Here is a 17,847-nt window from a genome sequence, read left to right as displayed (position 1 = left end):
AAGCATAAATGTTCACTACTCAAAATTGTGTTCCTCCCAGTATATTCTATTTATATATTTCCTTCTTTGATAAAGATTTAGATGCAGTACTTGGAAAAAAATTGATTTTGAATATAATTTATATTCCTATGAATTTCAGAAATGTTTGTCTATAGCCTGAAGGTGAGTGTTGGAAATTGTATGTGTTATGGTTTTGTGATTTTTTTGTTGTCGGTATTCCACATCATTACATCATGTAAGGTACGGGCAGTTAAAGGGTTAATTCCCCGGTTACTGTAAACTGCCTTTTTTGGTGTGGCCCTCTGAGGGGGAGGGGAGAAGGTGCACGCCCCAGGGGTCTTTGCGGGAGAGGGGGGTGGTGAAGCCACGTGGGAGACGCGGGGTCTGCTCCTCCCAGCCTGGCGGAGAAAGCACATGGTCCTCCTGCATTTTACTGTGTAAGATTTTCAGCCTGTAAACCCTCTATCATAATTCTACTAGCCTCATTTTGATATATTTAGTAAAATTAGTTGTTCCTCCTCAGATCGGTGCCGCTGTTTTTTTTGTGTTAGATCCGTCTACGGGTCCCCCTCTTCCCAGGTTGCGGCTCCGCGGCTTCTCTGCCGCTTTAGCCGCCGGACCGCCCGGGGGCTGGCTCTTATCGCCGGCGATTTTTTTTCTTTCCTTCCTCTTTTCTCGTTTTTTTTCTTTTGGGCCTGTCCCCCCCCTTGTCACGGACGCAGACCCTTAGACAATACCGTGACAGTATGACATTATGATTCAAAAGAACTGATGAGCATATTATGGAATTCAGAAGCGTGTTTTAATAATTCAGTGTGTTCCCATTGTTTACATTATCCCAATCCTACTTATTTTGCTTATCAAATGTAAAAACCTCCTCTCCTGTGGATTAAATTTTTTTCATTGTTAATATTTCTGTCTTACAATATTCGGTTCTAACTGTTGATCAGTCTATAATTAACAGGAAAAGGAGGAACAGAAGATCTTCAGTGGCACTCTCGACTTTTCATATTTAGACCAGTAAATCCACGAGACAGTACTTCAGGTTTCTTTCAGAGACTGAGCAATAACACGTACATGTTATCTACCAGCTCGTCTGTATAAAATAATGAAGAATGTGTTTCCTGTAACTGTTGCATTAAGAAGAACAAGATTTTTTGATCATTTCTGCCAGGGTGATACACTGAGAAAAAAAATTAGCAATTCATTTTGCCTTTAATATTCTCTTTATTACATTTTAATGATTTATGGAATAGATTTCAATTCTTTAGAGAGCATTTCTGTGCAGAACAGTGATATTAGTTTGATGACATGTTTATGAAGTCATAACCAGCTGTAAGAATAAGCTACTTTACCCCAACGTCAGATGGAGGAACTGTGAGTCTCCATGTGAAGGAAGAATTTGCTATTAGTCAATACTGAGAGCAGCTTTGTCCTCTACCTGAATTCAGATCTGCCAGCCAGTGTCTGAGCAAGCTGAATCTAGGATCTGCACATTCCCAGCCACTTTCTGCTCCCAGCTGTTACTGAGAAGAGTGAACACATACTGGTCCATGAGCTGTGCTCAGATATCTGATATGAACAACCCATACAAGGAAGCAAGGGGGGAATGCCATCAAATTTGTCAGTGAAGAATGGCAATGAGGTTCTTAAGTTCAGTAATTAAGGAACCTGAGTAGTTTAATTCTCTTAATTGCATGCATATAAAAGGAACTATTTCATACTGCACAATTTCCTGTATTCTCATCTGTGTTTATACTTTGGGACTTTGACCCTTTCTCTGAAGGCGTGTTCTTGTTGGTTCAGTCAGCACCAGTGGCTCTTGTATAACAGTTGCTGAATAATTTTTTCCTAAAAGTTCAACTTCCAACTTCTGTCCAACTTTGCTGAGCTCTGTGGGAACATATGCAAAAGCCAGACTCTGCTGAGCACTATAGCTGAAACTTCCAGATGTGGTGTTGCCAATTACCTGAAAACAACAACAACAACAAATCCTTAATGCATATATACAATATATGTTGAGTTTGTTCATTGGTTGTCTTTTTTGTTTGTTTGTTTTCAGTTTTACACCTCAGATACTAATTTTGGATTGTATACTTTATATGTGAAGTAAATTTCAAGTGCTTCATGCAGTTCATAACATTCTCTGTGAATGGCATCACCTTAAACTGGTAAGCTTTTGCTCCCTGAAAAAAAGTTTACTTCCTGTTGTGTTCAGTTCAGTTTTCACCAGGAACAAACACTACACACATGTATATATACAATTTATATATATAGTGGATACGCAATGATTTAATTGCTGATAAGTGCTTCAGTGCATAATCTGAACTGAAGTGTGAATGCCTAAGCTTCACTGTTGATTTTTTTTTTTTTCAAGCAGATAACAGAAATTATCTTAGAACAGTGATGAACTTCCAGAACGACTTAGTGGATAATTCAGTGAATGGATGACCACACTTCAGTCTCCTCTATTCCTGTTTCTGTGACAGTATTCTATACATAAACAATGCTGCTTCTTACCTGAGATTATAAAATGGTATCATAGCTTTAAATTCTTCTGTGCTAGTAAAACAAAAACGTTACATTCACAGTTGAAATATGAAGTTAGATTCTGTTCATGAATGTCATGGTTTTGTGATTTTTGGTTATTGGTATTCCAGATCATAACATCATGTAGTGGACATACCTAGTTCTCAGAAGAGAAGGACTACTACAGTCCCCACGGTACTTTGCTCCTTTGTTACCATTTTCCAGCCGGAGGGAAAAGATAGAAGCTCGCAGTATAAAAACTTGCAGATCACGAGACCTTGTCCCTTTTTCCGCCGTCTCTCGTCTTGGCAGCACCTCGCTCTCCAGCCGTCTTATTGTCGGTAGTAGAGTAAGGCCTACCTTGACTTTGGGACATTCTCTCTCTCTGTGTTGGATTTATCAGCTTAAATTGTAATTATATTGTATTATAGTGTGTTGTTTTGCATTCCGATACTTTATTTAGTAAATTAGTTTGTTTCTCCTCAGATTGTTGCCGCTGTTCTTTGCTCTCAGGGCCATCTCCCTACCCTTTTCCCCTTTCCCCTTTTCCCGGGACGTGGGCCCTTGGGTCCCCCGTCCCCTTTGTCACGGAATCGGGCCTAACGCCCGTAAACCGTTGACAATGAATTAACTTCAGTTTCTTGTAACATGATCTATAGTCATTACCTTGCCATTATGCCACACACTTTCATTTCCCTCTGGATCAACATCATCTGTTTCCAGGGTGAGATAAACTAGTCGTCGTTTGAGTCCCTTTTCTTTAATCTGCTTCAATGTTTTCTTTCCTGTAAAGTCTGCTGGCTGAGAAAATATAAGATAATGATGGTATTCAGGTTACTCAGGTTCTGCAAATAGGTCAGAGATAAAAAACATTTATATTTGTCTTCATTCATTTTCCTGGCACTTAAGCATTCTGTATGAAATACAGATTACATCAATTTTTTGACAGACATTATCTCTTGTATCTTGATGTTTTTATATTGATACATTACATCTTGGTAATTTTATTCAATATATTAATTCTACTACATCCCAGTCTTTCAGTGTAATTCCAACATATCTGTAGGAATGCATGTAGCAAGATGGATGTTACAAGACCATACGCCCAGTTAAAATTGTGAGTCAGATGGTTAAGTTTTATTTCAGCTTCAATTTAAAAAAATGGGAATACCAAACCGTAAACTGTTGGCATCCCTCTGTGGACACACATCCTTTTTGATGGTATCAGCAACCACTGCTATTACTTGTTACAATTTCATTTTGGTACCTCTGTGCCAGGGTGCAAATCTGGCAGTTTACTCCATATTCTTGTTTTAACCTATGTATGGGGAAAAAACCCGTAACTGACATTTTAAGAGACAATAAAGCATGTTAGCTACAGAATAATACTGCCATTTGGAGTTCCTTTTTTTAGCTTGCCTAGTAAAATACATGTAGATCTTCACCTTTTTAGAAGCAGACTGCATAAATGTGTGACAAGTACTGGGAGAGCTATCTGTAAATCTCTGAAAAATAAAAGATATATAAGATAGTGTTTATTGTATGCAGTGGTGTTGAGCTGGCTGAGCTAGCTTGATTCCATGGCCAGGATCGGTGATATGAGCTTATTTTGCCTACCAGTGGCTGTAAGCCTGACTTTTCTCACACTACTATTTAAGTCTTAGATGTAAATCAGACAACTCCCTTGCTTGATTAGCTGGGAATAAATTGGAAAAACAAGCCATAGGAAGAGTTCTTAGAGACTTTGTGGTGCTGGACAGAATGTCTCAAGTGCCACGAGGAAGTCCTTTTCAACACTGCCAATAGCCTGACTGAAATGTGTCTATACCAATGCACATAGCATGGGAAACAAGCAGGAAGAGTTGGAAGTCGCAGCATAATTAGAAAACTATGACCTAATTGCAATCACAGAAACATGGTGGGATGATTCACATGACTGGAGCATGATGATCGAGGGCTACAAATTTTTCAGAAGAAATAGTCAGGGAAGGAGAGACAGGGAAATCTCCCTCTACATGAAGAGGAGGATAGAGTGCAAAGAGCTGCATCAGAGAAACTGCCATAATCAGGTTGAGAGCTTCTGGGTGAAAATCAGGGACTGAACCAATAAAGGATATCTGATGTCAGGGTCTGCTACAGGCTACCTGACCAAGGGGAGCATATTAATGAGGCCCTTCTTGCTTCTACTACAAGAAGCATTGCACTCATAGGCTCTCATCTTGATGGGGGATTTTAAACCACTCGGATGACTGCTTGGAAAGCAACATGGGCAAGCTGTGCTGAGGATAACATCCTGGTCCAGGCACTGGACAGATCTGCCAGGAGTGAAGCATTACTGGACCAGGTGCTCACCAACTCGGAGAAGCTTATTAAAGAGATTAAGATTGGAGGTACTCTGGGCTGCATGCCCTGGTAGAGTTTGTGATCATGAGGAAGATGGCCCTGGCAAAAAGCAAAGTCAGGATCCTGAGCTTCAGGAGAGCAAATCTCAGGCTATTTAAGGAATTACTAGATGAGATCCCCTGGGAAGCTATCCTTAGGGACAAACAACTGGAGCAGAGCTGGCCACTCTTTAAGGATGCCTTTCTGAGAGCACAAGAGTCTCTGTCCCTGAGTATAGCAAAACAAGCAGAGGAGGTAGGAAACCAGCAGGGCTGAGCAAGGACCTGCTGTTGAAGCTGAGGGATTAGGACACGTGCAGGCAGCAGAAACAGGGATGGGTGGCCAGGGAAGGATACAAGGATGCTGTCCGGACATGCAGAGATGGGATTAGAAAAGCCAAGGCACAGATGTAACTGCACTTGGTGAGGGATGTGAAAAATAATAAGAAGTGATTCTACAGGTACACTGAACAAGCAAAGAAGAGTGTACTTCCTCTGATAAATGAGAAGGGAAAACTAGCTTCAACAGACAAGAAGGCTGAGGTACTCAAAGAGTTCTTTGTCTCAGTCTTCACTGGCAGTCAGGCTTCTTGTGCCTCTCTGTGCCATCTCTTGTGCCATCCCTGAACCTCTAATCCCTGAACCTCTAGATGAGTGTTGAGGGAGCAAAATCCTTCCCACTGTAAGAGAAGAGCAACTCTTGAGACTGCCTCATGAGACGGAACATATGTAAGTCTAGGGGGCCTGATGACTTGCATCCTAGGGTCCTGAATGAATTGGCTGATGTGGTTGCCAAACTGCTCTCCATCATATTTGAAAAGTCACGGCTGTCAGGTGAAGTCCCCAGTGACTGGAAAAAGGGAAACATCACTCCTGTTTTTAAGAAAGGGGGAAAGGAAGACCCAGGGAACTACAGACTGGTAAGTCTTACCTCTGTGCCTTGGAAGATCATGGAGTGGGTCCTTCTGGAAGCTATTCTAAGGCACATGTGAGATCAGGAGGTGATCCAAGAGAGCTGGCACAGCTTCACCAAGAGCCAATCATGTCCAACCAGTTTAGTGACCTTCTACAACGTAGTGCCAGCATCAGTGGACAAAGGAAGGGCAACTGATGTCATCTACCACGATTAGTGCAAGACCTCTGATGCAGTCCCACACCACATCCTTACCTTTGAATTGGAGAGACAGGTGTTCAAAGAATGGACTATTTTGTGGATAAATAACTAGGAGGAAGGCCACAGCCAGAGTATTGATCCAGTCAATTATTCTATGTCCATGTGGAGGCCAATAATGAGTGATTTTCACCACAGGCTTGTCTTGGGATGGGCGCTCTTTAGCATCTTTATCAGTGACACAGACGATGGGATTGGACGCACCCTCTGCAAGTTTGCGGATGACACCAAGCTGACTGGTGCATTTGATATGACAGAAGGAAGGGATACCATCTAAAGGGAATTGGACAAGCTTGAGAAGTTGGCCCACGTGAACCAGATGAGGTTCAAAAAGACCAAATGCAATGTTTTGCACTTGAGTCAGGGCAGTCCCAGACATGTATAAAGACTGGGAGAAACTGAGAGTAAGACTTGGGAATTCCAATGGATGAAAAGCTTGGCATGACCCAGCAGTGGTGCTTGTGGCCCAGAAGGCGAACAGTATCCTGGGCTGCATCAAAAGAGGGGTGGCCAGCAGGGAAAGCTGCTGCTTCCAGTATTTAAAGGGAGCTTATAAAGAGGAGGGAAGTCGATTTTTTAAACAGGTAGACAGTGACAAAACAAGGGGGAATGGCTTTAAACTAAGAAAGAGGAGACTTAGATTAGATGTCAGGAAAAAAATTCACTTAGAGTGTGGTGAGACACTGGAACAGGTTGTCCAGAGGAGCTGTAGATACCCCATCTCTGGAGGTGTTCAAGGCCAGGTTGGATGGGACCCTGGGCAGCCTAACCTAGGGCCTGATTTAGTGGCTGGCAACCCTGCCATGGCAGTGGGGTTGGAACTTGATCATCTTTGAGGTACATTTCAACCTAAGCCATTCTAAGATTTGCTATTCTTTTTTTTTTTTTCTTTTTCTCTAAAGGCATAGGTCAGACAGAACAAAAAATTTGCAGTCAACTAATTTGCCAGATGCAGGATGATTATCCTGCCCTGTGGGCAAGAAACATAATAGCAATTAAAAGTTCACCTAGCTTTTCAGCCTTTGCTGAGATGAGCAGCAGTGAAAGCCATTTTAAGACACATGGTCCTAGGTCACTGTGACAATTCTTGTACTTCTGAAGCAGAATTTCTAGTCATTAATGAGTACTAATGAGAAAATGAAAGAAATAATGTTGAAAATGCCAAGATACCATTTCTGGTATTGTTCTTCAATTTCTGAAAAGAATTACAGCACATAGATCCTAGCAGTTATTTGAAATACACTTGTAATGAGTGCTCTGCTTAAAGACTGCTGATATTCAAAATACCAGGTTCTAAAGTTCTGTACACTGGAAGCTGCTCCTTGTGCGTCAGCACTGAATCATTATTTTACAGTAATAGCAGTCAGAATTACAAGCAAAATGTATTGTACTTGTCCTTGGAATACATTACTGCACAGTTAGAATGTGTTCTTATTTCTGTACATTCACAGAAGTCTATTTGTAGGCTCAGAAGAAACTACTAAAGCACTGAAGACTTTTGAAAGATTGGACTGTACAAGCAATGGTGGAATACAGCAGATGTCATGACCTAGCTAAGGGTCAGTTAGTCTGAAAATCAGTGTGGACCTACTGAAAATAAAGGCGGATGTTACATGTAAGTATCATGAACGCTCCATTTTGAAGGGCAGCATGAAATATAGCCGGGATCAGACAAAGACTGATTTTAGAACTCTCAGGATGCTGCTAGAAAAATATAACGCAGTGATCTCCAATAAGACAGTAGCTAGCAAATGGGTGGTTCCCTGTCACTTTTCACAGAATTGCTTTTGTGTTACACAGGAATATTTATAAAAGGAATCACCTACAACTAGAAACACAAATAAGATGGTATACCACAGCACATCACACAGAGTAAAACACTCTGCATGAGACAGATATCTAGGCAGCAAATATTCTACAAGTGAGCTTAGCACTGAATCAAGCTCCCTCCCAGCCCCCAGCATGCCAATGTAGTGTATGGTATTTAGTCCCAAGGAATGTAACTGTGGAAGTAAACACAAGAACTCAAATAAAATGGCATGTGCCCTAGGGCCCCCCGACCAAGAAGTTAGGTTTCCCTTCTGTCTTGTGTCATATTTACCAGCACAGTCTGGATATTTCTGACTAAGACATCTGAAATGACACTAAGAATATCTTTAAATTCCCATATGTAGGTCTCTTAGTAAAATCTGAGTGGTGACAGGATTCACTCAGAAGTAGATTCCAGCAGTATTCTTTTACTGTGCTCTATTGAGGCACCCTCACGTTTTCCAGAAAAAAAGAATTGTAACATATGACTTGGGGAATGCAGTATCACACCACACTGACACAGATAGTGCTGTACTGACAGAATAGCTTTTTTTTTTTTCCTGTAGTATTCAGGTACTTCTGAGTGCATAAATATAGAGAGAGTTGAAAGCCCTTAAAACACGTATCATTTTCATCTGTGTGTGTGTGTATTGTTTTTTTTTTTTTTTGAATTCAAGATTTCCAGTTTGTTGATACCTCTGTAAGTTTTTCATTTACAAACAGATGAACTGTTCCATAAAAGTGAATGCATCAATCATAATGAGAGCCTTGAGTATGACCTGGTAGCATATAAATACTGCTCTAAGGGCTCTCTTCAAGAATAGCTGTATAGATGATAGTTAGCTCCTGTTAATCTACTAATCACTGGAACCTTAAGGTTGACAGCAAAAGACTCTTTGACTTCCAGGGAAACCATTATGGAAAACTCCAAGCAGCTTGCAGGTTTTATTATCTATGTATTTCTGGATTGTTCTTTGCCTGTTCTTTATGGACACAAAATGAAATTCTTGCCAAATTAATTTCAACTGGGCCAGACCTTCAGCCTGGAATACATCATTATATTTTGTATGCTAACCGGAGACGGATTTGATAGCTTTTATGTAATGGGCTTGTTGTTTGCTGATTTATATTCCTTGAAGGTTAACATTTTTCTTATTATTAGAATTCTGCCTTGGAAAAATAACCTAAAGGTAACCTAGAATTCAAACTCTGCAAAACACACACACACACACACACACACACACACACACACACACACACACACACACACACACACACAGTCTTCAAGAATGAATATTCGTATCACAGAATTGCAGGGGTTGGAAGAGACCTCCCAAGATCATAGAGTTCAACCCCTTGCTAAAGCAGGTTCCCTAGAGTAGGCTGCACAGGAAAATGTCCAGGTGGATCTGAAGTATCTCCAGAGAAGGAGACTCCACAACCTGGGCAGCTTGTTCCAGTGCTCTGTCACCCTCACAGTAAAGGGAGTTTTTCCTCATGTTCATATGGAACTTTTTGTGTTCCAGTTTGTGCCCATTGCCCCTTGTCTTGGGCTGGGCACTGTTGAAAATAGCCTAGCTCCATCCACTCGACTCCCACACTTTAGATATCTATAAGCATTGATGCAATAGAAAGTGATTAATTCAAATTAACATTGTCTATTCTTCGTAACTTCTTCCTCTTTTTTGGAGAAAATCAGTATGTTGAGTTTCTATTTCTTTTAGGTTGTTGCATTAAATATAATGCAAGATGAAATCCCATTCAAACTAGCACAAATCATTAACAGAATATTCTGCAAAATAAAAAAGAAAGGAAAATAAAGAAGGAACAAAGGGAAATCTTAAATAAATACAATCTCAAACTAATGTCAAATTTGTATTTGTTCCTATGGTCTCTTCAATTAAAAAAAAAAAAACATGAAATGGAGTAACAATATAGTACTTTCATTACTTAATGATTCTCATTAGATTACACCTAAAATACAGAAGACTTTCCATTAACTTGGCACATGCTCCCAAAACATTAAGCTGGGGCAGAAGTAATATTTTTCACAGTAAGTAAAAAGAATCATGATTAGGACAATAGTTAGTGTTTAGCTTCATGTTCTTTAGTTTAAGTGCATTGCACCAGATAGAAGCAAAAAAAGAAGTGTTTAGCTCTTTATATACTGTTTGTACAGGAAAATTGTATCACAATAACAAATCAGTTAAGATTTTCAAATAGCATACAGTTTAAGGGAGGCCATAGGTTATCTAATCTATTAATATATCATAGATACATTTTGTCTTGCCATTCTCCCCATCAGGCTTTCATCTTGTGTCAGTTACTGTGTGTTAGCACAAAATAAGAGCACTTTCAAAAAAAAAAAAAAAAAAGAGTTTTTTTAAAAAAAAAAAAAAAAAAAAGAGTTTTTTTAAAAAAAAACATTAACCAATAAGGTGATTTTAAGCTCTGTGATGTATCCTGAAAAGTTTAACTCACATTTCAAACGTGCTTGGTGTTCGCTCTAAGGCTTACAAATCCTAATTCCAGTTCTTCAGTAAGTTGCTTAAGGAAAGCCAAGAAATACAAATTGCGTATAAAACCTTAAATTTTCTTTTTTAAATTGTGCTGCTTAGTGGAATGAAATCTGGGTTTCTTGGAAGAAAATCATCATATCCCTTAAAAAATAATTGGCAGCAAAGATATGCAAATCTCTTTTAATAATGAAACGTAATTTATTTGGAATCATACTTATGCATGTGGGTGTACAGCCAAATTATGTACACAAAGGCACCCAACTGAGTAAGGCAGCACCAACAGATGCTGCAACCTGCTATAACCATGGCACTACAACACACTGGAGACAGCATCAATGCAGTATTTTGAAAATAATTATTTTTACTTGAATGCTCTTGAATAATTTCAGAGTAACGCTCCAAATAGTATCAGAGGGTGATAGCTGAAGATCATTTTCCTCCACAGTTGGCAAATATTTGATAAATTTATTTTTCAGCAACAAACCAAAGCTGCAGTTTATACTGCATGAAACAATTTTCTAAAGGAGATATGGCCAGTCAGTATGTATGGCACCTGCATCACCTCATCTTTCATTCAGTCTGCCTGAGCCCTTCTGGTATGCAAACAACCAGCTCTAAGAAACTGATATGAAATGAACTGCTGATGAATTATTTTGGCTCAAAATTCCTAGCTTGGTGGGTGGCTACAGCTTTATGTGACTCAATGAACATGGTGGGAGTGACCCAAGCGTGCGTTTTGTACAGACAACAAAATCCCTGCAGATATTTTCATACCCTGTGTAAACTGATGGGATAAATCCTTTGTTTTCATGACCTCTCTGGACATCAAATGTAACAACTACAGTGTATGATTTCTCTCCTAAATTTCCACTCCTATCTTCTTTTCTTGCTTGAAGAAGAAGTGGCACAAAAGTGAACCTTATTCTGGATTGTAGAGTGGAGTCAGTAATTACTACTATGTTCATTCTTCTCTGAACATATGGGATGCAAGTCGGTGAAAGGCAGTGCAGAACAGACATTGGCAAAAGGGGGAATTACAGAAAGTCTTGCAAGTTCACCAACATCAAAGAGCTGGAGCTGTGCCTCCAGCACACCTGGTCAGCAATTGCCAGGCATTCCATTGATTAAGCCTGCCCTATACACATTATACTGCATTTTAGAAACAAGAAAATAACAATTTATCACTTGCTATGGTCCTGCAAACACAGGATCATTTTGAAGTCAATAATTGTTTAAGTAAAACAAAAATTCAATTAAGAAAACATACACAAAGGGCTAAAAGTCGTTATTTTATTGGCTACCAGTTTTCATCCAGCTTGTCACCTAGCATCAGTGGTGTTTGTGGCCAGAGACACAGAGGACCATGGCAGAACTAATAACTCTGCTAGTGCTCCCTTTTGGAGAGAAGGCCTCTGTGGCTGGGCCAGTTCAACCTTTTGTTGGTGTTCTTTACCAATACTGCATCTGTAAAATGATGCAAAAAAAACCTTTTTCCTAAACGAATATTTTTTTTTGTGCTTTAATTACTCAGGACATATCACTTTAAACCATGATTTCGGGTGGTGAGGCACTGGCACAGGCTGCCCAGAGAAGCTGTGGATACTCCATCCCTGGTGTTCAAGGCCAGGTTGGATGGGGCCCTGGGCAGCCTGAGCTGATGGGGGGCGGCCCTGTGCATGGTAAAGGGTTGGAAGTAAATAATCTTTAAGGTCCTTTCCAATCCAAGATATTCTTCGATGCTATGATACGGTAACACAATGAGTTCAGCTGATACAGCTGAGGGGTATTCTAGAAGAGTGGAAAGGAAGGAGACAAACAATTGGGAAGACCATGAATGTGTAAGACTAAGCTTGCTACAGAAGGAATAAAATATGTCCAGTAGGTGAAATAGCAACAGCCACCATAGAATTCCAGTGCCAAGTAAGAAGTGGTAGGACTTGCAGTTTAAGAAGCATTGTTTGGCATTTAAATGCAATATTGGTGGAGATAAGACAAACAGTGAGAAGCTGACAGGGAAGGAAGAAGGAAATAAATCAGAAGGTTAAAAAAACACCTGCAGGTATCAGAGACCTAAGAAAACGCAAAGGTATAGAGATTGTGGGTAATGTATAATCTGGGAAGGAAAAAAAAAGAAATCTGAATAGAGAAATAGCCTTAATAAACAGGACTGCAACAAAGAAACACTGTCTCTGATAAAGTTATTTCCTACTAGAGGAACAAAATGCTAAATACTGGATAACCTCTTAGATCCAGGCCTGGATGAGTGTATTAGAACAGAATCCCCGAGGATTTCTGTCATCTGCTGCCTTCCCCCCGCGAAACTGCGGTGAGCTGATACTGCCCAGCAGATGGCAGCCTTGTATATACAAGATAGCACGTTAAATACCGACAGTTAAATAAGAAATTTTGTAGCACAACTAAAACATAGTTTGGATACGATGCAAAAACAGTTGCAACTTTTTCTTCTTTAAAGACGTCCTGAGAATTTCCTGCCACAACGTTGATTAGGACCTTCTGAATAACTAGTAATTATTAGAGTGTTTATTCATGAGTAGAAAGTACAGTGTCTAACAAAGAACATTCAGTAAAAATAGTTGAATACAGAGACAACATATTTAAAAAATTCAACTCCTGAAACAGGAAGATTTTCTTGTAAATTTATAAAAATGATGTGCACACTAAATTAGAAATTCTATTATCATCCCTCCACTTTGATTTAATCAACCTGTTCATCTCCACACTGAACAAACACCATCAACAAAATAATAAACAAGAAGAAGAAGCCAGACAAAAACATCTAGAACAATGCTACCTCTCCAGCTTTTGATAAAATGAAATCTACCATAGGAATCTTGAGGAAACAGGTTTGCTTACTGCTGTGCTATAATAGATTCTGAAAGAAACACCAACTTAAGCTTATAAGATTTTTTCATGTTTGTCATGGTTTTATGATTTTCGGTTATTGGTACTCCATAACATCATGTAGTGAATGTACCTGGTTCTACTACATCCCCCACGGCACTTTGCTCCTCTGTTACCATTTTCCAGCCGGAGGGAAAAGATAAAAGCTCGCAGTATAAAAACTTGTGGATCATGAGACCTCGTCCCTTTTCCGCCGTCTCTCGTCTTGGCAGCACCTCGCTCTCCAGCCGTCTGTTCTTTGCTCTGAGGGCCATCTCCCTACCCTTTTCCCCTTTCCCCTTTTCCCGGGACGTGGGCCCGTGGGTCCCCTGTCCTCCTTTGTCACGGAATCGGGCTAACGCCCGTAAACCACTGACATTTTTCGGTGGAGAATGCGGGCAAAATTAAGGCAAAATTAAGGGCAAAAATTCTGCTTTTTTAGCTTTTAGAACGAAGCTAATATTGCTTTTCAGCTCTTAGGACGAATCTTTGCTTCTGAGAGCTTCGTTATCAAAACTGCAGGTGCTGTAACTGCAAACGTGACCTTGAAAAGTCCAGGCGGACTGCCAATACTCTGGGATATTTTGTAAACTTTTGTGCACTTTTTGTAAACTTTTTTTTCTGGCTGCTGCTAGCTTGTCTTTGTGAAGAGAAAAAAAAAAAAAAGATGTTGATTTCTCTTTTAAAACTGCCCTTTAAGGCAGTGCATTCCATCATTATTTCTTTTTTAATGCTCAGAACATACTGGGCCTTTATTAAGCTTGCCACGCTGCTCTATGGAGTTTTTTGTATATGTAAGCAATTGAAAACATTGATGGAAATGCCTTGGTATCTGTATACACTGTATACAATGTGGCATACAGCTCCAGAGGAAGCTGCTAATATTACAGAACTTGTGATTCTAAAACCGTCTCCCAGTCTCTCCTTTGAATCCTTGATGCATTTTTTGAATGCTCATTTGATCATGTTGCTAATCTCCTTGAACGCACTACTCATCATTCTAGTCATTTCACTCAGTATCTATATTTTGAGGAAGCCTTCTCCAAAGCCAGAGGATACTGAGTGGCAGGGACTGTGGAGAAAATTGGGAGAGACCTTAGAGAGATGGGCATCTCTGGTGTCATGGAACTTTACTCCTGAACACCTGGATGATCCTGAGATCCTAAGCGAATATTTGAGACAGGGATGTGATAGCTCTGGCGAATCTGAGGAGGCACAAATCATTTGGGGCCTAGCTCATGCTTATTGGGCCTTATTCAGTACTATCCCAGAGAGGGAGAGACACTTTGAAACCAAAATACAGGGTCTCCAAGCCGAAATACAGGGTCTCCAAACCAAAATAGATTGTTTCCAAGCTGAGAGAGAGAGTTTCCAAAAGGAAAGGGAGAATTTTCAAAGTGAAAGGGAGAGTTTCCATCAGAAAGTACTGAATGAGCAAAAGTGTCTCCAAGCTGAGAAAGAAATTCTCCAAGCTGAAAAGGAAGATCTCCGAGCTGAAAGAAATAATCTCCAATCTCAGGAAAACATCTTCCAATCGGAACGGTACACCTTCCAAAATGAGTGGGACACTCTGCAATCCAAGCTCGACTGTCTCCAATCCGAGCGAGACACCTTCCAAAATGAGAGGGACACTCTACAATCCCAGCTTAACAGTCTCCAAACAGAACTACACGCCCTCCAATCCAATTTTCATGCCGTAACAGAAAAGTTGGTCCAAGCTGAGCTTGAGAGACAGAACATGAAAAACAACCAGCCTGATCAACCACAGGAGGTACCATAACTGATTTCAGTTGCCCCTGTAAGAGGATGGAAGGTGAAACGAATATTGCTTCCTTCAGAACAGGAGACAGCAAAGCCAGAAGGTCCAGGGGAGCCACCCCAAAGTCCAGGGGAAGGGCCCTCAATGAGATCCCGGTCACCAACGCCCACCAGGGCAACAACAGCTGAAAGAGACGTTGAAACCCTTACTACTTGTCCTCTGAAAATGACTGAACTTCGAGTCTTGAGAAAAGACTTTACAAGGCACCCAGGTGAACACATTGTCACCTGGTTACTTCGATGCTGGGACAGTGGGGCCAACAGTGCACTGCTAGACAGTACAGAAGCCCGCCAGCTGGGAAGCATTGCCAGAGACTCAGCAATTGACAGAGATATCAGTAGATGCCAGGATGAGTCCTTCACCCTTTGGAAGCGGATGCTATTAGCTGTGAAGGAAAAATACCCCTTCAAAAACGATCTGATGCCTGAGGCAAAGAAATGGACTACTATGGAAAAAGGCATCCATTATTTGAGAGAATGTACTGTGGTGGAAATGTTACATGACCCTGGGTTCATTCCTGATGATCCAAACCAGGAGCATGATCCTGAGAGAATCAGGTGTACACCAGACATGTGGCGTACATTCACAAGAACTGCACCAGAAAAGTACGCTGGTACATTAGCAGACATGTATGGCAGATGGGAAAGAAGACCCCCTATGGGTGAACTGATTTTCAGGCTCCATGACTTTGAGCTACATTTAACCCCTCTGCAAGTTGCCACTGTAAAGGTAACTGAAAGGCTGGATAGACTTGAGAGTGATCACGATGATATAATAGAGGAACTGACTTCTTTGCCTCATGACGATAAACCTGATGACAATCAGGATTATCGAGACACCCTACAGGAGGGGCTGAGCAATTTGTTTTCCTCCCAATTTGCATCATCCAACGTCTCAGCTATTAGAAGAAGAAAACATTCTCCAGCTCGAGCAAGTGACAACAGCAAGACTATGTCGCGTGTTGTCTTGTGGCGTTTCCTATGTGACCATGGAGAAGACATGAAGAAGTGGCACAAAAAACCCACTCCTGCACTACAAGCATGGGTAGAAGAACTGCTAGCCAAATCAATCACCAAGGCGAAATCCTCCGCTCCTGTCGCTGCAGGATGTGGTAAAAGCCGTAAGGGCCCTGATCAGAAGAACAAGGGAGGTAACAAGGAGAGGGGCCCTGCCCCCAGTCAGGGGGGGGAAAGGGATAATAGAGTTTATTGGACTGTGTGGATTCGATGGCCTGGCACATCAGAACCACAGCAATATGAGGCACTGGTGGACACTGGTGCACAGTGCACTCTAATGCCCTCAAGTCACCAAGGGACAGACTCAGTTTACATTTCTGCAGTGACTGGGGGTTCCCAAGAGTTGACCGTGTTAGAGGCCGAAATAAGCCTCACTGGTAAAGACTGGCAAAAACATCCTATTGTGACTGGTCCAGGGGCTCCAAGTATACTCGGTATTGATTACCTCAGGAGGGGACATTTCAAGGATCCCAAAGGGTATCGATGGGCCTTTGGAATAGCTGCTGTAGACTCAGACAACTCAGCAGCTGTCGATTTTGCCTGGCCTGTCAGAAGATCCCTCTGTGGTGGGGTTGCTACAAGTAAAAGAGCAACAGGTACCGATTGCCACAAAAATGGTGCACAGACGGCAGTACCGCACCAACAGGGATTCCCTGCTCCCCATTCAAAAGTTGATTCGTCAACTAGAGAGCCAGGGAGTGATCAGCAAAACTCACTCACCTTTTAACAGCCCCATATGGCTAGTGTGTAAAGCCAGTGGAGAATGGAGGCTGACGGTAGACTACCGTGGCCTTACTGAAGTCACACCCCCACTGTGTGCTGCTGTGCCGGACATGCTAGAACTCCAGTATGAACTGGAGTCAAAAGCAGCCAAGCGGTACGCCACCACTGACATTGCTAATGCCTTCTTTTCCATTCCGTTGGCCACAGAATGCAGACCACAGTTTGCTTTCACCTGGAGGGGCGTTCAGTATACCTGGAACCGTTTGCCCCAGTGGTGGAAACACAGCCCAACCATTTGCCATGGGCTGATCCAAACTGCACTGGAACAGGGCGGTGCTCCTGAGCACCTACAGTACATTGATGACATTGTTGTGTGGGGTGATACAGCAAAGGAAGTTTTCGAGAAAGGAGAGCAAATAATCCAGGTCCTCCTGCGAGCTGGTTTCGCTATTAAGCGAAGTAAAGTGAAAGGGCCTGCACAGGAAATTCAGTTCCTAGGTATTAAGTGGCAAGATGGACGTCGCCACATCCCAACGAATGTGGTCGACAAAATCACTGCCATGTCTCCGCCCACTAATAAGAAAGAGACGCAATCTTTTCTGGGCGTAGTGGGCTTTTGGAGAATGCACGTTCCAAACTATAGCCTCATTGTGAGCCCCCTTTATCAGGTGACGCGGAAGAAGAATCACTTTACGTGGGGTCCTGAGCAGCAGCAGGCTTTTGAGCAGATTAAACAGGAGATAGCCCGTGCCGTGGCCCTGGGGCCAGTACGGATGGGACAGGATGTTAAGAACATCCTCTACACTGCTGCTGGAGAGAAAGGTCCCACTTGGAGTTTGTGGCAAAGAGCCTCAGGAGAGACCCGAGGTCGACCCCGGGATTCTGGAGTCGAGCCTACAAGGGGTCTGAAGAGGGCTACACTCCAACTGAGAAGGAGATCTTAGCCGCGTATGAGGGGGTTCGAGCTGCTTCCAAAGTA

General features: G+C 41.6%; 1 protein-coding gene across 1 annotated transcript in view; it reads right to left on the bottom strand.

The window, feature by feature from the left end:
* The window catches only part of DMGDH (dimethylglycine dehydrogenase), a gene marked incomplete at its 5' end in the record, with an annotated part of 48,603 nt that continues 31,955 nt past the window's right edge, over positions 1,200 to 17,847 (bottom strand). The window contains 2 exons of the mRNA XM_021379669.1: positions 1,200 to 1,969; positions 3,196 to 3,330. Coding sequence (XP_021235344.1) covers positions 1,754 to 1,969; positions 3,196 to 3,330 — 351 coding nt within the window. The remainder of the gene's footprint in view (positions 1,970 to 3,195; positions 3,331 to 17,847) is intronic.

This window comes from Numida meleagris, chromosome Z (assembly GCF_002078875.1).
Source record: "Numida meleagris isolate 19003 breed g44 Domestic line chromosome Z, NumMel1.0, whole genome shotgun sequence".
Taxonomy (NCBI): domain Eukaryota; kingdom Metazoa; phylum Chordata; class Aves; order Galliformes; family Numididae; genus Numida; species Numida meleagris.
The sequence above is the reverse complement of the archived record's forward strand: the minus strand, read 5'-3'. Positions and strand labels throughout refer to the sequence as shown.